Source organism: Alexandromys fortis, unplaced genomic scaffold (assembly GCF_014885135.2).
Source record: "Alexandromys fortis isolate MF-2015 unplaced genomic scaffold, M_Fortis_MF-2015_v1.1 scaffold_21, whole genome shotgun sequence".
In the NCBI taxonomy this organism is placed as follows: domain Eukaryota; kingdom Metazoa; phylum Chordata; class Mammalia; order Rodentia; family Cricetidae; genus Alexandromys; species Alexandromys fortis.
This window is the reverse complement of record NW_026067905.1, coordinates 12,700,272-12,725,691: the sequence shown is the minus strand read 5'-3', so window position 1 is coordinate 12,725,691 and position 25,420 is coordinate 12,700,272. Positions and strand designations below refer to the sequence as shown.

The 25,420-nt window shown below is 41.0% G+C and overlaps 2 protein-coding genes across 2 annotated transcripts in view; both read right to left on the bottom strand.

The window, feature by feature from the left end:
- The window catches only part of Axdnd1 (axonemal dynein light chain domain containing 1), an 80,474-nt gene that overhangs the window by 39,410 nt on the left and 15,644 nt on the right, over positions 1–25,420 (bottom strand). Inside the window, exons 8-16 of the mRNA XM_050135123.1 lie at positions 25,037–25,158; positions 21,877–22,017; positions 20,369–20,473; positions 17,408–17,528; positions 11,419–11,520; positions 9,299–9,462; positions 7,926–8,001; positions 5,779–6,013; positions 418–499 (exon numbers count right to left, since the gene is read on the bottom strand). Coding sequence (XP_049991080.1) covers positions 418–499; positions 5,779–6,013; positions 7,926–8,001; positions 9,299–9,462; positions 11,419–11,520; positions 17,408–17,528; positions 20,369–20,473; positions 21,877–22,017; positions 25,037–25,158 — 1,148 coding nt within the window. The remainder of the gene's footprint in view (positions 1–417; positions 500–5,778; positions 6,014–7,925; positions 8,002–9,298; positions 9,463–11,418; positions 11,521–17,407; positions 17,529–20,368; positions 20,474–21,876; positions 22,018–25,036; positions 25,159–25,420) is intronic.
- LOC126497351 (ubiquitin-conjugating enzyme E2 N-like) lies at positions 14,014–14,745 on the bottom strand. The gene has a single exon (XM_050135335.1). The coding sequence runs from the start codon at positions 14,741–14,743 to the stop codon at positions 14,285–14,287; it is 459 nt and encodes a 152-aa protein (XP_049991292.1). The 5' UTR covers positions 14,744–14,745; the 3' UTR covers positions 14,014–14,284.

Below are 25,420 nucleotides of genomic sequence, written 5' to 3'. Positions count from 1 at the left end.
GAGAGAGAGAGAGAGAGAGAGAGAGAGAGAGAGAGAGAGAGAGAGAGAGAGAGGCGTGGCCCACAGGAGGCAAATGACAGTTTATAAAGGCTAAATGGGAAACACTGTTAGGATGAGTTGGTTTGTTTTGATTGGGCGTGTTAATCAGGACAGCCTAAAGGGAGCTTTTGATTGCTGGACTTCAATAGTTTGACAGCTGGATCTTGGTAGTCAGCTTCGGGAGGACATAATCAAATAAGTGAATAAACCTTGGTGCCTAGCTTTAGGAATGTGGCCCAGTGTTTTTTTTTTGTTGTTGTTGTTGTTGTTTTTTTTTAATCAAGGCTGAAGGGATGGGGGATGGGAGAGAAGGGCAAGGCTGACAGAGCCCTGTTTGCCATGCTCCAGCCTACTAGAACCCACAGATTTCTAACTTACTGCAAGTAAACGCTGCAGTAAGAGCCTCTGTGCCCAGTGGGCGCTTCTTTGGTGAGCTTGTGTTCTAATTTCCTTGCTTTCTCTGTGGAGAACCAAATGCATTAAATCCAGAAATACCAGCTACAGTTTTCTGTCACTCTCTGAAGAGAGGAGTGATGATGAGCATCCTTCTTCCCGAGACAGTCAATGACAGGGGAGTAGATGTGGATCTGCAGATATTTCTTGGTCCTTGCCTGGGTCTTCATGAAATCCACAGTTTCTAGTCATGGCAACCACTATACTCTAAAGGCCTGAAGGATAGAGCCTGGATCCCACTGTTAACACAGTGGACTACTTCACAGTGAGGTCACAGAAAAATACCTTCTCTGTCTCATTTCATTTTTAAAACATAAAGAGAAAACCCTGTAGTGATATTTCATTTATATTTTAATGAATAAAGCTTGCCTGAAGATCAGAGTGTGAAACAGCCACACTAGCCAGCCATATAAACCAGGCAGTAGTGGCACACACCTTTAATCCCAGTAGCCACACTAGTTAGCTATAGAGGCCGGGCGGTGGTGGTGCACGCCTTTAATCCCAGAATTAGAGAGGAATATAAGATGAGACAGCTCTCAGCTCAGTCTCATTCGAGATTCCTGGAGGCAGGATCACCATTTCAGACTGAGGTAAAGGTAAGAGCCAGTGCCTGGCACTGGGATTAAAAGCACGCATCGCCAGCTTTTTAACACAGGTGCTGGGGATGTGAACTCAGGTGTTCCTGCAATGTAGCAAGCACTTTCCGTGCTGAGCTATCTCCTCAGCCTCGACATTTTCTTAAGGGAAAAGATTCATCACCACCTTCTATAAAATACCTAATCCAACGAGTGTGGATATACCCTACTTTTGGAGTCTCTTTCTGTAGCAGGCTTTCTCGGACTGCCAGTCCCCAAATCATGATTCAAACTTACTATTAGCTATGAATGCTCAGCTCGATATTATGCTTGTCCCACTAGCTCTTATAACTTAATTTAACCTGCTTGTCTTTGTCTTTGTTTTGCCTTGGGGCTTTTTACCTTTCTTTCATTCTGTATGTCCTACTTTCCTGCTTCCTTGGCGTCTGGTTGGCTGGCAGCTGCCAGACTGGCCCCAGGAGTCTCCCTCTCTTTCTCCCTTGTTCTCTGCTGAGCCTAGATTCTTCCTCCTACTTATTCTCTCTCCCTACCAACTATGCCTATCCCTCTACAGTCTAGTTATTGGCCATTCAGCTTTTTATTAGACCAATCAGGTGCCTTAGGCAGGTTAGGTGAAACAGCATAACATCTTTACATAGTTACAGTAATATTCTACAACATAAACTAATGTAACGTAACTTTACATAGTTAAGCAAATATTCCACAACACCTTTCATCTACTACTTTTAGCTTAATTAAGGGTTAAAAGCTAATCATATTTCTTGAGAGCATGCCATCTAACAGGCACTAGTTACAAGAAGGAAGATAGATAGATAGATAGATAGATAGATAGATAGATAGATAGATAGTAGATAGATACAATTATTGTTACATGAACAATAATTAAAGTATTGGAACAAGTAGTGCCAAAGAGATTTGCATTAGTACAGATCTTGGTTTATTGATACAAATTTAAGGTCAATTTTGTTATACTGTGTATATGTATTTCTGATCTTGATTAAGGTATTGTATTTGTTCAGCTCATTTAAAAATGTAATGTATAATTAAGAAATATAGGTTAATAGATAATCATCTACAATAGTCAATCTTGTAGTCATGTTAGTTAGATTTTCTAGATGTACAAAGATGTATTTCAGATGGATAGGCATTCTTCCAATCTTTCAAAAACTACAGAATATGGCATTTAAAGTGTTTTAATAAGTTAGGACTTTTCATGACAATGAGACCCATCTGCTCCTGGCAGCACCAATCTACTTCAAGAGGATGATGGGCACTGAAGAGGCTACTTATACAGTTTGCTAGCCATTTGGGCAAACTGCTCTTGCCTGGACTGCTTGATGCTATGTTGTATGAACTAGACATGCAGGATCCACAGAGAAATGACTGCTGAACTTGCCTAAAGGTGAGACACTCCTTTGGGGTTCCTGCTACATGAAAGAGTCTGTCAGACATTCTACAGGATACAGAAGAAAGTAACTGATAGACTTTGCCATTAAAAGGCAGAACAGATCTCCAAATTTCCTGCTTTGTGGAAAAGTCTGCTGAATACTATGGGCCTGCAAGCTGAAGATGGATGCTCCAATGATATAGAAAAACTTTGGGTGACTGTCCAGGCAGTGAGATGTCTCTGTCAATTCCAGAGTTTTGGAAGTTGCTTACAATGCACTTCCTGTTAACTTAGGTATTATATCCTTCTGGAGTCTTTGATAGAGTTGAAGAATAGATACTTATCATTATAGTTTTCCTTAGTTATGATAAAAGATAAAGTAGATATAAATATTGTAACTGTAATTCTTGCTTGATACCTGTTTTGTTCTATGTAATTTTACTATGTTAAAGTTAAAACCTTCCTTTTTATTTAAACAGAAAAGGGAGGTGATATGGGATTCCTCTCTGTATGCTGTGAATACCACTGGTTAATAAAGAAACTGTCTTAGGCCTGTGCAGGGCAGAACTTAGATAGGTGGGGGAAACTAAATTGAATGCTGGGAGAAAGAAGGTGAAGTCAGAGACGCCATGGAGCCACCACTGGAGACAGACACAAGCTGCCAGCTGGAACCCTGCCGGTAGGCCATGAACATTGTGGTAAAATATAAAATAATGGAGATGGGTTAATTCTAGATGTAAGAGCTAGCTAGCAATATACTTAAGTGATTGGCCAAGCAGTGATTTGTAATATAGTTTCTGTGTGGTTATTTCAGGCCTGAGCAGCTGGGAACACACAAGCGGCCTCCTACAACAAAGTAGCTATCATAGAGATATCACAAAAACTCTACAGAGGCAAATAATGGCTGTATTTTTAAAAATGAGAAATAATTATGCAGATAGCTCACAGAGGAATATATCAATAATAATAATAATAATAATAATAATAATAATAATAATAATAATAATTGTGCTGCACTTAGTGATAACACTGGTTCCTACTTAGAACATTTTCTGAAGGTTCTTAGTTCTGTCATTGAAGTAGTTTTCAAACACCCACTTTAGACATTCTCTGAGATCACTGCATGAGTTTGGGAGATACCTTTCCAGGCCAGAATGTGAAAGCTGGTTTATATAGCATATATCGGATAAACTGGCTATGAAATTGGAATTTTAACATAATTGATGGTGTCTGACTAGGGTTAAAAAAATAGACAAATCAGCCGGGCAGTGGTGGCACATGCCTTTAATCCCAGCACTTGGCAGCAGAGGCAGGCAGATCTCAGTGAGTTCAAGGCCAACCTGGTCTACAAAGTGTGTTTCAGACAGCCAGGTCTATTACACAGAGAAACCTTGTCTCAAAAAAAANGACATTCTCTGAGATCACTGCATGAGTTTGGGAGATACCTTTCCAGGCCAAAATGACAAGAAAGTACCTGACATCATCAATCCATAAGGAAAAATCAACAAATACTATAGATGACAAGTCCTTTAATCCTAGTACTCAGGAGGGAGCGATGAGCAAGCCTCTGCGTTCCAGGCCAACCTGGTCTACAAAGTGTGTTTCAGACAGCCAGGTCTATTACACAGAGAAACCTTGTCTCAAAAAAAAAAAAAAAAACAAAAAAGAAAGAAGAAGAAAAAAGGCAGTCAAATTTTCCCTGGAAAATCTGAAAGAGGCTGATACATGAAGTCTAGCAGTGAATGAGACTAGGACCTGGATGGAAGAAAAACAGCTGAAAATCTGCAGAAGGATTTTTATGGACACTTCTCTCAGCCCAGATTTCTTGGTGTAACACTGGGCAGCTAATCATCTCTTTAAGAGCAGGAGGCAGAGATTTTACTCTAATAAAAGGGTCAACCCATGAAGAAGCTGCAGCAATTATAAAGACATAGACAATCAATAACAGAGTACCACAACATACAGAGGAGACCAATCCAAAGCAACAGTGGATGACTCCAGTTCTTATTGTACAAAATGACTCAACAAAGAAATAGGGGGCTGGGGCTGTGGAATGGCTCCAGAGGACCCAGAGTCTGTTCCCAGCAGTCATATGGCAACTGACAACCATCTGTAACTCCTGTCCAAGGGATCAGATGCCCTCTTCTGGTCTCTGCAGTCCCCGTATACATGTGCTACACAGACATACATCTAGGCAGTACCAGAGGAAACTTGAAAAGGCAACCAACGGAATGGGAGAAAATATTTGTAGGTCACATGTCTGAAAAGTGATGTGTAGCTACAATAAAAGTACAACATACACATGCACGCATGCACACACACACACATGCACATATGCACGCATGCACACACGCAAGTGCACACACACACTGGCATGCACAATATGAACAGGAACTTTCCCAAAGGAGATAGACAAGAATTTTTGCTATCCTTATTATCAGGTGCATACAAACCAAGACCACAGAGAAACAGTATCTCACACCCACTGTCATGGTGAGGTGGCCATGGTGGTACCAAGGAAGTAGAAACATCAGAGCCTTGTAACTGCTCCTGAGGATGTAAAACTGTATCCACCTCAGAAACACTGTTGCAGTCTCCAGAAAGCTCAACACAGAGCAAGGATACAGGACTCAGGACTCCTAGTGAAGTGTTCTAAATATTACAAACTCACCTGTGGAAATGGATGCACACACATGTGTACATTGTATTCACACTTTAAACAGGTGGTGGTATTATATCTTAAATTATATCTGAGCAAAATGATACTCAATATTTTTTCTGCTTGATTTTTTTCATCTTTTTTTAAAGATTTATTTATTATTAGTCTCAGTATTCTGCCTACATGTATTCCTGAAGGCCAGAAGAAGGCACCAGATCTCATTATAGATGGTTGTGAGCCACCGTGTGGTTACTGGGAATTGAACTCAGGACCTCTGGAAGAACAGTCAGTGCTCTTAACATCTGAGCTATTTCTCAGTGCCCTTTCTGCTTGATTTTTAAAACTGGGATGGTTTGTACTTATTTCTTAGATTTTAATTTTTTGTATATATTTTAAAGATTTATTTTTTGTTTTTATTAATTGTTTTTATTGAACTTTATTTTTCTCTGCTCCCTTCCCTTCTTACCCCATCCCCTTCTACTCTCTCCCATAATCCCCACGCTCCCAATTTACTCAGGAGATCTTATCTTTTTCTAAGACTTTAATTTCTAATGAACTCTTTGGGTTTTAATGATATTCAACACTGTAATTACTGTTAAGATCCTTTACGATGCCAAGAAATCTCATTTTGTTTGTTTGCTTACCGTTGTCACCATTTATTCTTATTTCGTACTCTTTGTAGAGCCTGCTAATGTTTTTTATCATTTCTTCCATGTACTCGTGCTCTGGGGGCAACACCCCATCCATGTTCTTATGGCGACTAAATATCGCAAACCCAATGTCTGTCCAGTTCTCCTGTAAGCGCCTAATGATCTTGAGAGAGTCGTATTTGGCCAGCAGAGAATCCCCTGTAAAATTTTCTTTCTCCTCACTCATCAGCTAGGAAGGGAAGCAGAGGGAGAAGAGCACACTATTATTCCAAGTCTGCGCCCAGCCTCCATCCCCATGATTCTTAAAGATTCTGAAAAGTCACGCGCTCTTGTCATCGTCTGCACATTTCTTCTTGTAAGATTCTGGGGTTAAAGATACTCAGGCTCAAATTCTTATTCTGCCATTTGCTACCGACAGAAAACTCAGTTAATTGTTTTCCTAAGCTTCGATTTGGTAAAGTGTGAGATGGGAATCATAAAACCTCTATCATGAGCTGTCAGAAAGAATACAATAATGTATGAATTGCATTTTCAGCCTGACAAGTATTTAATAAACTAAGTAAGAATTATTATCCCTAATTAAGTATTTTTCAATTTTATCCATATGTCTCAAAACTACCAAAAAAAAAAAAAAAAAGAAATCACTAAAGTAAATACACTCTGTGTAGAAAGGCAAACATCCTTGGTCTGAAGATTATTTTGATCAAGTCATTCCAGAAGAAGAGGAAGTGACTGGGCACAGTGGTCAGTGCACACCTGTAGTCCCAGCCCTGAGAGGCAAGGGGGTGGGAAGGAACTCCAGTCTGGTCTTGGCTACATCATGAGCTCAGGATCAGAATGGGCTATTGGAAACCTAGTCTCAGAAGCATACACAAAAAATCAAATCTTGAACTTTGTATGAGATTTCATTAGGTCATGAATTTGATATTCCCTCTTAACTCAATGACATTATACATTTTTTTTGTCCCACTACTATAGCACAATAGCATAATAGTAGTTGGGCCTGCACGTTTGGTTCAGTGGGATAGGACTGAGCCACGCCACTGAGCCATATCTCTGGCCTCATAATAGTGAATTAGTAAAATTTATTTTTAAAACTTAAAACTTTTTAAAAAAACATTCTAATAATGTGTAAAATGTAATATGTATGGCACATACACAATAAAATATAGCCTGACCTTAAAAAGGAGTTGATTCTGAAACATGTCTGAACCTTGATGGCAATACTGAGGGAAATAAGGCATTCACAGAGAGATCAATACTAGAACCGTCAATTCACAGAGAGTAGAATAATGCTTGTCAGGGGCTGAGGTGTAGTAAGGAGCTGTGGGTTGCATTCCTCTACCCAGCCCCTGCCGCTGGCTAGCTTTACCCAAAATAACAACACACAAACTGTATTCTTTTAAACACTGCTTGGCCCATTATATCTAGCCTCTTCTCGGCTAACTCTCGAACCTGGACTAGCCCATTTCTAATAATGTGTGTAGCACCCCAAAGTGCGCTTACCAGGAAGATTCTAGCCTACGTCCATCCTGGGTCAGAGTTTCATTGTGTCTCTGCCCGGGAGAGGGGAGCATGGCCTCTGAGCTCACTTCCTCTTCCTCCCAGCATTCTGTTCTGTTTACCCCGCCTACCTAATTTTCTACCTATCAGGACCAAGCAGTTTCTTTATTTTTTAACCAATGACCTTCCTCCATCACTGAGGGAAAGCTAGCCCTGGATTTACTGTTTCATGAGTAGCAATTCCGTTGGAAAGCTCGACCATGTAGCAGTGCGCATGCACTCCATGGCATAGCCTATACACTTCAGTGGTTAAAACGGTATTTATGTTATATATATTTTCCCATGATTGATAAAAATGTAATTAATTTTAAAAGTGCAGCTTGTCCTTTACACGAAAGCTCAATATGAGGAGAGCAGAAATGATACTTATACTGGGAATTGAGACTCAGCCTCTCTCACCGCACAGCCTAGCTAGGTTGTTGTTGTTGTTGTTGTTGTTGTTGTTGTGTTGTTTGTGCGTGTCATTCATAAACCTTGATGTGCCTTTCTAAAGGATAAGATGTGGCTCAGCTGCAGGTGTGAGCCATCACACTTGCCACCAGCCAGTAGAATGGCAGACTATCTTGAGGAAGTCTTACCCTATAAAACTCCTTGAAGTCGATAAGGATTGAAGTGAAAGGGTTCTTCTTACCAGGGGTTACAATCTCTTTTCCGCTGGAAGAAGAACAATAAGAGAGAGGTCTCAGAACAAGATACATACAAAGAAACCCAGAAGTCCACACATGAACAGCAACATTACCTGTTAACTCCACCACCTTTCAGGACAGCCTCCAGACCCAGCCCCTCTCTTCTGGGAATTCCTCTTCAAATTAGCAATTAAAAATAATAAATTCTGATTCTAACTACTCAAGCTATGGGGCTTAAAGCCTTCAGGGCATCTCTTTAAAGAGCAAGCTCTCATCCTGAGAACCCAAGACCAGGGCATCCTAAGAATTCCTGCCAAACAATAAGTTACTGGACAGGAAGCCTGACAGATGGACAATTATGAGAACATCAAGTCAGGAGTCCAAACCTCTTACCAGAAGTGCCCTTTCCTTTCTCTGACATGTACAAGGAAAAAGCTGTTTTATTTTTATTCTTTTATATTTTATTGATTTGTTTAAATTTTTAAACAACAAAATAACCCTTTTTGGAACTTGAAGACCATTTTATTACAGGCAAGCGAGCTGAAAATCCCAACAGGTGCTGGCAGGGGAAGACGGAGAAGAGGAAAATGTCACTGGAGCTGACTTGGAGGTTGTCAAGCAGATCTAGAAACGGGGGAGGGCAGGACAGTGTGCAGAAAGACAGTGCCAGAGTCCAGTGTCAGGAAAAGCATCCTGAAGCTCTTGGCTAATCATGGAAAAAGTGTCAGAAATGAGGAAAAGCCAAAGGTTCAGTTTTTAAATTAGAAATCAGAAAAGCAGGTATACTTAGCAATGAAGATCTGCAAGTGACGGCTTGAAGAATACTTATAAAAAACAGGGGCTCACTATGTAGCAGGCTGGCCTTGAACTCATGATCTTTACCTCCACCTCATGAGGGCTTACAGGTGAGAGCTAGCACAAGGGAGCAGACACCTGGGCTCCCCTCACTGCCAAGTGGGCTGCACGAAGCCACTTGTGGTGTATCAACGTCGGTTTTCAGAATTTTCACCTCCACTAATTGGGAAGTCTTCAAGGGCTTTGAAAAACTGAAACCACTACATTAAATTTCAAATAGAAATGGTACTTAAAATGTACCTCTGTGTCAATGCACTCATGGGATAGCACAAGTCTTCTTGTGCACCTTTCTAGAAACTCACTCCCAGATGCTCCAAGGGCGATCAGGAGGGCTGCACATGTGTTCAGGCCCAGGAAGGGATGTTCTTACCTCCCTGCAAACTCAGTGCTAGAGGAATTAATGATGGGGCTGGCTGCATTACCAGACATAATACAATAAAATCAAAAGAGCAAGATTCTTGCACACGCACATGTTAGCACTGAAGAACTGCTGCCATTTGAGAATCCCAGCTTTCACAGTTTGGGATTTTTCCTTTGTGGATTCCTCCATGTGTTCCACCTCCTGCTTAAATCTGTTCACTAACCTTTTCCATTTTTCTGTCAACTTCTGCAGCACTGCAAGGTCTGCAGTGTCCTAAAATACACAGAATCAAGGTGTTCGTTTATTCATACAACAAACATTGATCGACATGTACCATTGAATCACTAGAAGAACTCACAGGAAATGGGTCAAGTAGTTGGAAAGATAGTTCTCTTTTTGAACACTGTCAGAGACACCATGGCAATGGGTTTTTCTGTGGGACATATTATTAGGAACAAGAATTTTCCCTTTGCAACAAGAACCTAGTTTTCCCACAGGGTTTTTGCAGGGGCAAAATGACTTACTGGCAAGGACAAAACCAGGCAGAACTGAATGTGAATTCTAGACAGTGACATTATTTAGTCTAAAGCTCATTTTTATTATACATAAAATAAAGGCACTAATATATACCTCAGAGGACTACTTTAACAGTAAGATGTCAGGAACTGGAGAAATGGCTTGGTCGTTAAGAATGCTTACTAATCTTCAGAGAACTGGCCTGGGGTTCTATTCCCAGCACCCTTATCTGGTGACTCATAACTGCAGTTCCAGGGAAACTGATACCCTCTTGTGGCCTGAGGGCAACTGCACACACATGGTACACATAAACTCATACAAGCACACACACATGTACATAAATTTAAAAATAAGTATTTTGACTGAAAGGTGTTCCTCCCTCACAGCCCCTACTCTCTAGTTCTTTCTCACATTTCCTTAATAAACCTATGTATGCTATGCTCAAAAGGGAGGAGCTTAATGGCTGGTGTAAATGCTTTGACTTGATGAAAACGCACTAAATGCTAGTTTATTTTCTCTCTTGGGGATTGTCTTAGTTAGGGTTTTTATTGCTGTGAAGAGACACCATGACCACAGCAGCTCTTATAAAGAAAACATTTAATTGGGATATCTCGCTTACAGGTTCAGAGGTTTAGCCCATTATCATCATGGTGGTGAGCATGCAGGGAGTCATGGTTCTAGAGATGAGAGTGCTGCATCTTGCAAGCAACAGGAAGTTGACTGACTCTTTGGTTGGTATCCTGAGCATATGAAACCTTAAAGCCTGCCCCAATGGTGACACACTTCGTCCAACAAGGCCAAACCTCCTAATAATGCCACAGTGATCAATACATTTTCTCATAAAATTATTTAAGAATACATAATAATGTCTCCTTCTTCCCCCTTTTCCTCTTCTTCCTCCTCTCTTTGTAGCCCAGGCTGACATCACATTTATGATCCTCCTGTTTCAGTCTCCTGTGTTGTGGAATATTACTTAAACTAGGCAAAGATATGTTATATTTGTTTATGCTGCATTTGTTTAATTATGTAAACATGTGTTGCTGTTTCACCTTGCCTTCCTAAGGTCTAATAAGAAACTAAATGGCCAATAGGAGGCAACAGAGTGATAGGTGGGGCTGCCAGGCAGAGAGAACAAGCAGGAGAGAGAATCTAGGGTCATGAGAAGAGAACAAGGGAGATAAAGAGGGACAGACAGACACAGAGTAGGAAATACACAATGGAAGAAAGGTTTAAAAAAAAGCCCCAAGGCAAAAGGTAGATAAAGAGAAACAGGTTAATTTAAGTTATAAGAGCTGGTGGAACAAGCCTAAGTTAAGGCTGAGCTTTCATAATTAATAAGTCTCTGTGTCATGTTCAGGAGCTGGTTGGTGGCCCAAAAGTAAGCCTGCCGCACTCCCGAGTTCTGAGGTTCCAGGCATGCACCACCACAACCAACCACCACCTCTTATTTTTCTTTTATCTTTTAAGCACGAATAATAAATAACTCTATGAAACTCTGGAGTGTCATTAGACTTAGATGTGTTGCTTGGATTACAATGGAAGACAATGCAATTAAGAGTCTTTATTCCTTCCCTTATATTTTCATTCTACCCACAACAAAGCATAACTAGAGAACTGTACTTAAGAATCTACAGGTTTGGCAAAGCAAAGCCTATGGCGTCAAAACATAACACTTACAGTCATTTTACCCATGACTTATGTAACAGGATTTACCTTAGTTGACAGCATTATAATGAAATGCTTGGCATATTTATTCCAGCCTTTTTCATTGAGGTAGAGTTTTTTAGCCAGTATGACTCTATTTCTTTCGATTACCTATAAAAGATGTACTATGATCAGTAATCTAAAACATTTTTAAACACTGTAATTTACTTATAATGTTTTCACATGTTGATTTTTATTCAGTCATTACTTCAATCAAAATTTCTTACTTTAATAATCTAAATCACAAATTTACACATTTCTAAGGACTACTGAACTGGAAGTACATTAGAGTTCAGGACTTCCGAGTAAGAAGAAAGACCATAAACTGCCCTCCAGATAAAGAAAAGACAGACTAATCCTCACAGAGAGGACAGCTTCAGGATTTCACAAAGACAATGATGAAAGACTACAAAGGAAGCCAAGCTGCCTAGAGAGATGACCCAACAGATAAAACCTGAGGACCTGGGTGCAAATACCCAGAACCCAGGTAAAGCCAGCAGTGTACACTTCTGTGTGCCCCGTACATCTACAGCAAGATGGGAGCTGGATACAGGAAAGTCTCTGGAAGCTCTCGGGCCAGCTAGCCTAGTGTTTACAGTGGCAGAGAGAGAGAAAGAGTGAGACAAAGACAGAGACAGAGACCCTCTCTCAAACAAAGTGGAAGGTGAGGACCAAAGCCCAAAGTTGTCTTCTGACCTCCACTTAAGCAAAGCAGCATATATATGCTATATCATCCTCTTCCTCCTCCTCCTCCTCCTCCTCCTCCTCCTCCTCCTCTCTCTCTCTCTCTCTCTCTCTCTCTCTCTCTCTCTCTCTCCCTCCCCCCCCCCCCCCCCCCCCCCCCCCCTCCCTCTCTCTCTCTCTCTCTCTCTCTCTCTCTCTCTCTCTCTCTCTCTCTCTCTCTCTCTCTCTCTCTCTCTCTCTCTCACACACACACACACACACACACAAACACACATACACACATACTGAATAAAAATTAAAAAGAAAGCAAAGGAGCCAATCTGAACACAGCTCTCCCTGTATCCCAACCCAAACAGAAGACTTGGCTAAGAGGTGAAGCCAGTAGCCCTGGTGCAGACCAGCAGGTCCACCCACAGGACAAGCCCACGGTGTTCACAAACCTCAAAAACTGCTGCAGGTTTTGGTGAGGCAGGGATTTTTCTGGCAGACAGATCAGTAGAGGACAAGAATCTCATTCTGTCTCTCTCTGTGAGATGGGAGACAGGAACTGGGTGCCATTTTGAGACCTAGTGCCTGAAAAATAGGCTACCCTAGGTATCTTCCTCGGTCATTCTACCTTATTGTTTCATAAAAATGCATTTACATTATTATTAGTGTGTAAGATAGTGGGGATGCATGCCATGGTGCACACGAGCAGATCAGAGAATGACGAGTTCTCCTCGCCACCTTTATGTGGGCTCTAGGGGCTGAATTAGGTCATTGGGTTTACGTGCCAAGTACTTTCACCCAGTTAGCGATCTCACTAGCCCCTGCAGCTTATCTTTTGACGCAGCTCTCTCACTGAACCTGGTTAGCTTGCTGTCTGTCTCAGCCACCACCCTGGGCTGGGCTTACAGACGTGTCTACACCTGGATGTTTCACATGGGCTCTGGGAACTGATCTCGTCCTTATGCTTGCATGACAGACACTATGCTGACTGAGCCATTGTCCCAGATCCTCTTTTCTGATTTTAAAGGAAATAATTTCTGTTTTTCCCCATTTATAAAGATTGATATGGTTTGTTGAATATAGCTATTATCATGTTGAGATATGTTCTTTTATTTCAGTCTCTTGATAACTTTTATCATGAAGGGATGTTGAGCTTTTTTAAATGCCTTTTTCTGTATCTAATCAGACAACTGTGATATTTGTAGGATATATATATATTTATATATATATTTATAGGATATATTATATAATAAATATGTATATAATTTGTATATCTTTTTTTTTTTTTGGTTTTTCGAGACAGGGTTTCTCTGTAGCTTTGGTGCCTGTCCTGGAACTAGCTCTTGTAGACCAGGCAGGCCTCTAAATCCCAGAGATCCGCCTGCCTCTGCCTCCCGAGTGCTGGGATTAAAGGCCTGAGCCACCACTGCCCGGCCTGATTTGTATATCTTAAAACCAACCTTGAATCACTGGGGATGAAATCAACTTAGTCATGATTTTTTTTTTTAGAATAACAAAAAATATTTTACTAAAACATAAGATTTACAGAAGTTTCCAGACAAGCCATACAAAATGGTCACAAGTTTTTTTTTCTTCTTCTTCTTCTGGGGGGATGGGGCAGAGAATCTACACTTGACAGCAAAGTCACAATGTTATTAGTGAGGGCTGTGATGTTTATTTAATGTTCCCATTTTGGTTCAGACAATCAAGCTTGTCCATCTACAGCGTCTAAAGTTAGACTTGGCTAGAGAGCATATTCTAAAAATTTGGTTAGCTGCATTTAACCACTGCAATTAGATCCCATAAGAGGGGGAGGGAGAAAGGAAACCATAAAATTAAAATAAAACTTTCCCCCTAAAAAATAAAATATAAACACCCATACCCTTGGCAGCTAACCCTGACAATTACCTTCATTCACAGTGCTTTGTACTTAAACCATTATGGGGAAATTAATCCAAGTAGAGTCACTGCTTTTAAACACTTCACAACAACCCGGATGACACTTCTAGCCTCTGCTCATGCTTTCCAACAGTGAATCAGGACAAGACATAGATTTGCTAATGTGCATGTAATCACCAAAGATGAAAATGCCTGGGCTTTTATTCTGTAATGTTTCTAAGACTGTGTTCATTAAATGCAAACAAAAAAAGGAAGAGTCTTGGCAGAACAGGAGAAGTGATGTACACTTGATGATCTGATCGACTTAAATATTATTCATGACATATAGCCTAGTCCATGCTCTCGCTGTTTCTATGGCTTGGGCTTCATTGGTCTTCCACTGCTCGGCTACATCATTTGCTAACGGATCATCTGGATTAGGAGCACTTAACAAAGCCTGGATTGATAGCAGAACTGTGCGAATCTGCAGTGCTGGGGACCATTTATCTTTCAAAATATCTAAACATATTCTTCCCAACTTGTCTACATTAGGACGATAAATTTTGGTCATGAAACGTACTTTAGGTGCTGCTATTGGGTATTCTTCTGGAAGGAATAGTTCAAGTTTAAAAGTCCCTCCCTCAAAGGGGGAATCTTGAGGGCCAGCAATGACCACATAAAAATAACGGGTGTTGCTCTCATCTGGTTCTGCTTTAATGCCAGGAACTGGTTCTGCCAGCAAACGCTGGGTTTCCTTGATGATCCTGCGGGGCAGCCCGGCCATCTTGTCAGCTTAGTCATGATTTTTGATTCTAGTGTATTCTCGAATATAATTTTAATATAAATTTATGTGTCTATGTTTTCAAGAAAATTGGCCTACAGTTTTTCTGTTGTTGTGTCCGTACCCAGCCTTTGTTCTGGGGTAACAAGGGCAGTGTAGAGATAGTCTGGGGATATGTAATTCCTTTCACTTTATTGGAATAGTTTGAAGAATGTTGGTGTTAGTTCTTCCTTAAATGTTTGGGAACTTGGCAGTGAATCCATCCTTTCTTGGGCTTATCTTCGTGGGTTTTTTTTGTTTGTTTGTTTGTTTTTTGTTTTGAGATAGGGTTTTACTATGTTGTCCTGGCTGACTTAGAACTTGCTATGCAAGTTTGGCCTCAAACTCTCAGAAGTCTACCTGCCTCTGTCTCCTGAGTGAGTGCTGAGATTAGAGAAGTGTACCATCACACTTGGCCACAGAGATCCTTTTAGTACTGCTTTAATCTTATTCTTAATTTAACTTTTGGTAAATCATATATATTTAGGAATTTATTTTTCCAGTTCATTTGCTTTGTTTTTTAAGGTCTCATTGAGTCCAGGCTGGCCTCAAACTCTCTTTGTAGCTGAGGATGACATTGAACTCCTGAAGTGGTATGAGGATCAGGAGTTGTGGTTTGTAGGCTGGTTTTCTTTGCTTCATGTTTAAAAACACCTATGAATGAGTACATGTGATAATTGTCTTTCTGTGTCTGGGTTACCTCACTCAAAATAATGTTTTCTAGCTCCATCCATTTTCCTGCAAAATTCAAGATGTCATTATTTTTTTCTGCTGTGTAGTACTCCATTGTGTAAATGCACCACATTTTCCTCATCCATTCTTCGGTTGAGGGACATTTAGGTTGTTTCCAGGTTCTGGCTATGACAAACAATGCTGCTATGAGCATAGTTGAGCACATGTCCTTGTGGAACAATTGAGCATACTTTGGATATATACCCCAAAGTGGTATTGCTGGGTCTGGCGTTTGTGATTCTCCTTCCCCCTCATCTCCCTACTCCCCATCCATAGCCTCTGACCCCACTCCTCCCTACCACCCCAGTCTCTTTTCCTCTGTTTTTCTCTGTTGTTTTTGTTTTTTGTTTTGTTTTATTTTTAGAGACAGAGTTTCTCTGTGCAGCTTGGCCTGTACTGGAACTCACTCCCTAGCAGGTTGGCCTTGAACTCAGAGATCCACCTGCCTCTGCCTCCCAAGTGTTGGGATTAAAGAACACCGCACCGTTTTTTTCCTCCTTTATATCCCACACGTCCTTCTACCTCCCCCATCCTCCCTCAACACCTAGTTTACCCTCTTTTATTCTCCTTTCTAGTTTTTCAGGCTTCCCCCACATTTACACCTCCTCATATACATACAGATTTTACAAAGCCTAGTTTTTCTGCTTGTTTGTTCATTTGTTTTTATTTTTTGAGACAGATCTAACTATGTATCCATGGCTGTCCTGGAACTCACTATGTATCATAAAATATTCATTTATACTCATAATTGATTCTAATACATTTGTAATATCATGGTTTTTACATTTTAAAATGTAATCCTTTCTTGGACTTATTTTTTTCCAAGTAAGAAAGTTCTGATTCCACTGCTAGTATGTAAGCTTTCTCTCTAGGTTTAGGATACCTGAACATTTTGATAGAATTCCTTCTGTATGTTCTCCAAGCAACTGACAAGCCACTACATGGTACTAATGAGTACTTTGGCACAGCTCTATCATGCAGGCTGACTGCAAGGAAAGCCTGGTGGCCTGCCACCAGTGGAATTTTGAACCAATCCAGCTGGGTCAGATTTTTAAATTTTCTATGGGTCAGAACTCAATGTTATTATCTACCTAGGGAGCCAGCATATATGGGTCTTTAAAATGTAGACTCCTGTGGGATTTGCTCTCACTGTAAACCATTACCACCATGTTCTACGGGTTCCCTCATTCATTTGCCAAGGTAAAATAACAACCCACATGACATGATAGCCAAGGACCCTAATGTGGTTACATGAGATGAACAACTAAGAGCTACCTTTTACAGACTTAGAAATAGTACACATTAGCCATACTACCTTCTCTAGGGATTAGTGTATATTATATCTAAAAATTAGCATACATCAAAGTTAAAAGTGTCAATATATGACAAAACCAAAAAAAAATTTATAGTCATAGTTTATAGGTTACGGTTAAAGAAGAAAACAGCCCTGAATTACACAACAGCTAATTACCTAGCAGAGGGCTAAAGAGATGGCTCAGTGGTTAAGAGCACTGCCTGCTCTTCCAAAGGTCCTGAGTTCAATTCCCAGCAACCACATGATGGCTTACAACCATTTGTAATGAGATTCGGTGCCCTCTTGAGGAAGAGACCTGGTCAGTCGTCCTTATCAACTTAGACCATGAAATCCAGTATGAGCAAGTTCAACAGAACTGCCATATACAGGCTGCCCATGCATGCTTCAGCATTGCCAGGGCATAAATTTCCATTTCAGTTACTCAACAGAGGAAAGAAACTTTCCATCAGTGCCCGCAAAACCTATGATTTGATCAATAAATATCTTTTTTCTTCTTGTCCCTTTTGTATGTATTATTGAAAACTGTCAAATGAAATGTTAGTCAATATCAGAGCATGAGTTGTAAGTCCAAATGAACAAACCTTTAGCGCCAATTCGTATGTGGCTGAGCTCCAAATGTCTCTTTCTGACATCAGCAGTTTGATGTCGTTCTCCATCCTCCCTCTCTGTAATGTATATAAGTCATGGTAATCTTCTACTATTCTGAAAGAAAGTTAAGAAATATCTATTAGATACTTAACAAATCTTTTTTATGAAAATAAGCAACCTGTTCTTTCAAGCCTCTTCATAAGGTAATTGGCATACTTGTTGGGTAGATTGATAGTACCTTTTAGAGTCAAATAAAAAAGTTCACATTTTATTTTCAAATATTATGGTAGTCATGACAAAAATAATACACCCAATGGACCTTCTAAATACCGTTGTATCTAATGAGCAAGTTAGAATAAGCCCCAAGAGGTGGTTCGGTGGGTAGGAGCACTTGCCTTGCAAGTTCGATGCCTCCCTGAGTTCAAATCCCCAGTAACAACATAAAAAGTCAGACGCCATAGCACATTCCTAATCCCAGCACTCCTAAAGTGAGCTGGAGGCAGAGATGGGAGAATTGACCAGAAGTTTGTTCATTAGTTACCTGGAGTATACAAGCACAGTGGCAGAAACAAGTGCCCTGGCTTAAACATGGTGGAGGGCAAAAACTGACCTTGTGAGCTGTTCTCTCACCTTCACAGGTGTGTGCCTGGACATGCATGTGCACACACACACACACACACACACACACACACACAGTAGATAAATGTGATGAAAAGAATAAACACAGAAATCACAAAGTGACTGTGGTCCTTTGAATGGCCCTGATACACTCACAGATTTGAATGATTAATCACCGGGCAGTGGCATGATATGGCCTTGTTGTAGGTATGGTTTTGTTGGATTGAGTGTGTCACTGGGAATGGGCTTTGAGGTTTCAGATGATCATGATAGGCCCAGTCTCTCTCTTCCTACTCCCTGCCAATGTGGATGCAGAACTCTCAGCTCCCTCTCCAGCACCATGTCTGCCTGTGTGCCATCATGCTCCCTACCATGCTAATAATGGACTAAACCTCTGAACCATAAGCCAGCCCCAATTAAATGTTTTCCTTTATAAGAGCTGCTGTGGTCATGGTGTCTCTTCACAGCAATAGGACATTAACTAAGACAGGCAAATGGCATTTTCCTCATTAATGTTAACTTTGCTAACAGACTTAAAGTGCAGTGACACAGAATTATATTCTTGGCATGAGTTAGAAACTGCCACTTTAAGTCTTCTTCCATGTGCTCAAAATAATCGAGAGGAAAGTCACGAGGTGGGCACACACAGGAAAATTCCTGGGGCACATGTGTTTCCTTTCTGCCTGACAGACGACAATTTTGTAAAAATAACAAATACCCTAATTTATAAAAGAGCAAAAATGGGGGCTGAAAGATGACTCGGGCACTAAGAACTCTTGCTGTTCTCGCAGAGGACCTGTATTTGGTTCCCACTGCCCAAACAGTCGCTCACAATCATCTGTAACTCCAGTTCTAGGGTATCTGACACCTTCTGCTGGGCCCCAGAGACATTGCACAAACATGGTACATGACATGTGCAGACAAAATACCACACAGGTAAAATAAAATAAAATGTGTTTAAGGTGGAGAGTAATAGAGGAAGAAGGTACACGGCCTCTGGCTTCCATGATGCACACCAGGTGATCACAGACGTACACATACATATGCACCATATCACACACTTTTTTTAAATTTAAAGAGTTGAAAGTTTTACAAGAAAGAATGAGAAAAGCATTCATACTGCTGTCTTTAGACTTAATTTATTAATATTAATTACACTGATTGAATGCATTAGTGATTAACTGAGTCACCAATAATGTATCAGCATCATATGAAGGAAAGAAATAAAACATGTCCCCTTGTGGTCATTTAACCAAGAGCAAATCAAGATTTAAATCTCTACTTCATGCCACCAGTTTCTTCATTGTCTGTCTGTCTGTGCTATGAGCCTGAATCTGTGCCTGCCCAAAGGGTCTCTCGGTCTCTCTGTCCTCTGTGTGTGTGTGTGTTGTTTGTCTGTTGTGTGTCTGTGTGTGTCCTAACAAAAGGCTTTGAACAACACAGAAAGCATCATATGGGGAAGGAAAGGGACACCTTAGAGACATCTTTAACAGTTTTACAAGGGATGAAGTTCCTGACTCCAGCTGACCCAGGTGACCCTGACAACAAACAGTACTACAAACACTGTTGTTTATCAGCCAATATCCATAATGGACATTCGTTTTACAAGATTGCTTTCAATGTTTGTATTTGCTGTTTCCAGGCAACATCATAGCACACATGCATTGCTCTGGGCCAGGGGATGAAAGAGTACATAATTTAAGATGGTAGCTATGCAGTAGCTTAAATTGTAAAGTTTACTACTTGGAGCCAGGCGGTGGTGGTGTACGCCTTTAATCCCAGTACTGGGGAGGCCGAGGCAGATGGACCTCTCCAAAGCTACACAGAGAAACCCTGTCTCAAAACAACAACAACAACAAAAAAAAAAAAAAACAGAGGTTCATTGTTATAATGTTCTCTTAAAGGCAGGTTAAACTACAGCTGAGTACACAGTGGGCTATCAGCCTTAAATCTTAAGTGAAGTCTGACTGTGAGGTCGAGCAGGAGCTCCACTCTCTTCAAATGCAAACAATAGGTTCAGAATATTGCATTGCCACACCAGTGCTTTCACTGTGTTTCAAGGAATAGACACAGATGTGGCTCCTCCAGAGCAGCCAGGGGCAGTATACAAACATGACATGTGCCCATAAGGCTTCATTAACTGACACCGAGCCAGAGATGGCACCTGAAGGGCTCTGTTAACTGTCACCTTTGAACAACTGTCACCTTCATAATCACCCTAGGAAGCAGGCGATGGTGCAGCCTGGATTTTACATATGGGCCAGTGCACTCTCAGGAAAGTCAGATGATTAAACATCTCTTTCCATTATTAAGTACTTTAAGCTTTGGCAACTCACTTTGCATTTTTTTCTGCTTCCAAAATAGCTTCTGCCAAATCCTTCTGGGCCTTCTCTGCCTCCTTTGTTAATCTGTTGTCATGGGCCCGAACCAGACAAAGTTCCCTGAAGGGCGGAGGGGGAGGAAAGAAATTTCAAACTCAAAAAACTTCCAAAAAAGTTTCGACCCTAGAAACCAGACTTGCATATAATCTCTGTGCATCCCCTCCTTTCGTTTTCTACCCTCAAACCAAGGTGAAACCTCCAGCGTACATCCTGGGTGGACTCTCGTCAGGTTTGGCAATGGACATGGGCTGACAGGAAAAGCAAACCATGTGACAGGTACATCTTCTAGAACTCAGCAGGAGCAATGCTGTCCCCACTCTGGTCTGCCTTGCCTGTGCTCTTCATTCTTGCCATTGGTCATCTTGATACAAGGTTAGCCCCAAACCATATTGCTATGGTGATGTGGGGAGTGACGTATGCTGTGAACATGTTTTATTGCCATTGGTTAATGAAGAAGCTGCTTTCAGCCAATGTAAAAGTAAAGCCAGGCTGAAAGAGATATAGAGTAGGCAGAATCAGAGACACACTATGTAGTCCCCAGAGAAGACAGACACAAACCACCAGCCAGAACCTTTGCCAGTAAACCACAAGCCTCATGGTAAAATATAAAATAATAGAAATGGGTTAATTTAAAATATAAGAGCTAGCTAGCAACACGCTTAAGTGATTGGCCAAGTGGTGTTTTACTTAATATAGTTTCTGTGTGATTATTTCAGGTCTAAGCAGCCAGGAATGAACCAACAGTCTTCAATAACAAATTGGTGCCCTCTGCCAACACTATAGTATATTTATTTTCTTTGGGATTTGAATACAATCCTGGATGTGTTCTGGAAACATGACTAAAATAAGTATCTATAATGTGGAACAGGTTCTTCTCTATCAAATACAGGCAGAATTTTAGTTTTCAGTTTAAAAGAGTAAGCCAGCCTTCAGCTTCTCTCCCAGGACCCATCTCTCCTGGTTTTCATGTTAAGCACTGAAGGCACAAGAGCCTTTGCCTCTAACCATTCCTCTCCATTGTTCTCGGGCAGCTTGTTCATTTCCCGGCTGCCCAGACTCCTGAAATAATCAGACAGAAACTATATTATTTAAATCACTCCTTGGCCAATCACTTAAGCATATTGCTAGCTAGCTCTTCCATCTAGAATTAACCCATTTCCATTAATTTATATTTTACCACGAGGCTTGTGGCCTACCAGCAAAGTTCTACCTTAAAGCTCTCATCTTTCCCCTATGGCGGCTACATGGGGTCTCCTGACTCTGCCTTCTTTCTTCCAGCATTCCATTTCGTTTTCCCTGCCTAGCTCTATTCTGCCCTATCACAAGCCCCAAACAGCTTCTTTATTAACCAATGGTATTCATAGCATACAGAAGGGAATTCCACATCACTCCATGATTCTCTACTATAGGTAAAAACAGGGCTCTGCCTTCTGCTTTGTGTTGAGGAGCATTAAGGTTTTTACCTGGTCAACTCCTCAATCACATTCTTGAAGTTATACAGTTCTTCTAAGATGCGCTGGTCCATCATCCGCTGAGTTACCAAGTCTTTGTAGAAATCAATCATCTGCCGAGCAATTTGGTCAAGCATTTGCACATATTTCTCTCTGTAGGAGAAACAAAGGAAAAGGAAAGGAAGAGAGACAGGAAGAGGAATGCAAGCAAGAAAGTACTGTTAGGAGAATAAATGGCCAATAGGCAGACACAAACTGCATGTGGGGAAAAGGTCAGAAAGAAAAAAGGAACCCAGGCTCCTGTCCCACAGCAGACACAGTGAGTCAACTATGATGAGACAGAACCGGAGACATGGCTACTAGGATATAAATAATATCTGCGATATTAACAGAAATAGAATGTGTTTTAGTTCTTCTAAATTATAAACTCTTGAGAGAGGAACAATGTCATAATCTATATATTAATAACCAGAGTGCCTTGAATACAGTGAGATTTTCATATACTTGAATTCATAGGTGACACTTTCCTTAAACTGACTAAACGTAAAAAGATACCAACTATTTAAAAACTATTCAGATGCTTTTACCCAAAACAGTTGTTTCTTTTGCTCTTAGTCCTGTATTTCTTTTATATCATCGCCCGTGGCTTTATTCTGAGCTTGATCCCATGGGCTGCTGTTCTGCTGTTTCTCCCATTTGACACTCCTCACAGTATTCTATTTACTCCTTTCCTGATCCTAACCAGGCTCTAATGATTTTGCTTCTACCTCCTCAAACCGGTCATACAGCAGGAAGAGGAAATCCATACTGGAGGTGTGGCTCAGAAGGGAAGGGCCTCCTGTGCCCTCATACACAATATACACAAACACAAAATAATAATATTTTTTACTGAACCTCATAGAAAAGTGGGGAGTATCCTTGAGTGGGGAGTATCCTTGAGTGGGGAGTATCCTTGGCACAGGAGACCACTTCTTAGATATAACACCAGTAGCACAGACACTGAGAGCAACAATTAATAAATGGGAACTTCTAAAACTAAGAAGCTTCTGTAAAGCAAAGGACAAGAGTCAACAAGACAAAATGACAGCCTACAGAATGGGAAAATCTTCACCAACCCTACATCTGACAGAGAGCTGATCTCCAAATTACATAAAGAAGTCAAGAAACTAGACATCAAACTACCAAATAATCCAATTAAAAATGGGGTACAGATCTAAACAGAGAATTCTCAACAGAAGAATCTCAAACGGCCAAAAGACACTTAAGGAAATACTCAACATCCTTAGTCATCAGAAAAATGCAAATCAAAATGACTCTGAGATAGCATCTAACACCAATCAGAATGGCTAAGATCAAAAACAGCAATGACAGCTTATGCTTGAGAGGCTATGGAGAAAGGGGAACATTCCCCACTGTTGACGAAAGTGCAAATTTGTGCAGTCACTTTAGAAATCAGTATGGTGATTTCTCAAAAAATTAGGAATCAATCTACCTCAGGACCCAGCAACACCACTTTTGGGCATATACCTAAAGGAGACACAATCACATCACAAGGACACTTGCTCAACTATGTTCATAGCAGCATTATTCATAATAGCCAGAACCTGGAAACAACCTAGATGCCTCTCAACTGAAGACTAAATAAAGAAAATGTGGTACATTTACACAATGGACTTTACTCAGAGATAAAAATAAATGACATCTTGAAATTTGCAGACAAATGGGCAGAACCAAAAAAAAAAAATCACACACACACACACACACATCCTGAGTGAGGTAAACCCAGATGTAGAAAGATAAATAATCATATGTAGTCACTCATAAGAGGCTACACATATAAACTCACTCATAAGTGGATGCCAGACATAAAGCAAAGGATAACCAGCCTACAGTCCACAATCCCAAAGAAGCTAGAACCCTCTTCCAGAAACAGATTGAAGCAGATGCAGAGATCCACAACTGACCACTGAGCCAAGCTCCCAGAGTACAGTCGAAGAGAGGGAGGAGCGATAATATGAACAAAAGAATCAAGACCATGATGGGGAAACCCACAGAATCAGCTGACCCAAGCTAGTAAGGAGCTCACTGACTCTGGACTGTCAACTGGGGAACCTGCCTAGGACCAAACTAGGCCCCCTGAAAGCAGGCGACAGTGGTGTGGCGTGGGCAGTGTGTGGGGCACTGTCAGTGGGACCAGGATCTAGCCCTAGTGCATGAACTGACTGGGTGGAGCCCATTCTCCATGGAGAGATCCCGTGCTCAGCCTAGGCCCCGCATGGGGGAGGGGTGGGAAGGGTCTTGGTCCTTTCTTAGTGAGTGATGGGGCAGACTTAGTTGACTTCCCAGAGGAGGTCTTACCTTCTCTGAGGAGCAGATGGAGGATGGGGTTGGGGGAAGGTGGGAGGAGCAGGAGGAAAGGAGGGAGGGGGAACTGGGATTGGGCCAATGTATTCTTTCAATTTTTTGGAAAGAACCAAAGTACTAAGAAGGATAATCATAGTAACAATAGTATTTGTAACCTTTTTACCATTGATGATCATGTATACAGAGCACATATTTCTATTTCAATTTTAATGGAGTCATTGTGACTCTGAGATAGGGCTGTGTGCATTCACAGGTGTGCGGACAACATGGCACTTGTGGAGGTCAGAGGGCAATGTTCCGGAGCTGGCTCTCTCCTTCCACTGTGGATTTCAGGTCATCAGGCATGCATGGCAAACACTCCTACCCACTGGCCCTGTCTTCACTCACCAGCCCTGCGTTCTCATTTAAATCTCACCACAGACAGGCATGGTGGTTCATACCTATAAGGCTATATAACAAGTTCGAGGCCAGTCTGAGCTACATAAGACTCTTCCAATAATTAATAATCAATTTACTCTTTCCCCTGCCCTTGACACAGAATAAGCACTCAACAAACACCACTTGTTTAGAAGTGGATAGTGAGAAAACAAAAGCTTGGACTTTTGGATCTTAGCCAAGATGAAGATTTTACTGTTAGTTCATAGAGATATTTTTGTAGCTTTCTCAAGCACACCTCAACACGTTCAAAAAGATGCACTATGGCAGTAGTACAGTGGCTCCTATTAACCTGTATAATTAATATGCACTAATATTTATAATTCAGATTTTTGAAATGGGGAACCTGAAACATTCCGTGAACATTTCTAACCTGATTCTGGATAGTAGCTCTCCTCTGTCTATACAATCCACGCTGACTTGTCGGATTAGTTCATGAAATACTGTGTTGTAAATGGTCTGTTCCTTTTTCAACACATGTAGGAGTTGGTGCATCTGCCGGAGGGAAACCAGATAATCAGTGTTTATCTATCGCTACACACTGTATAAGAACTATCACATCATACTCCATATATATGCATAATATGTCCATTAAATAAAACTAAGAGCTGGGCGGTAGTGCTGCATGCCTTTAATCCCAGCACTCAGGAGGCAGAGGCAGGCGGATCTCTGTGAGTTTGAGGCCAGCCTGGTCTACAAGAGCTAGATCCAGGACAGGCTCCAAGGCTACAGAGAAATCCTGTCTCAAAAAAATAAA

What these genes read in the sequence shown, in the direction of transcription:
- LOC126497351 (XM_050135335.1), bottom strand. Translation starts at nt 14,743, where the DNA reads ATGGCCGGGCTGCCCCGCAGGATCATCAAGGAAACCCAGCGTTTGCTG.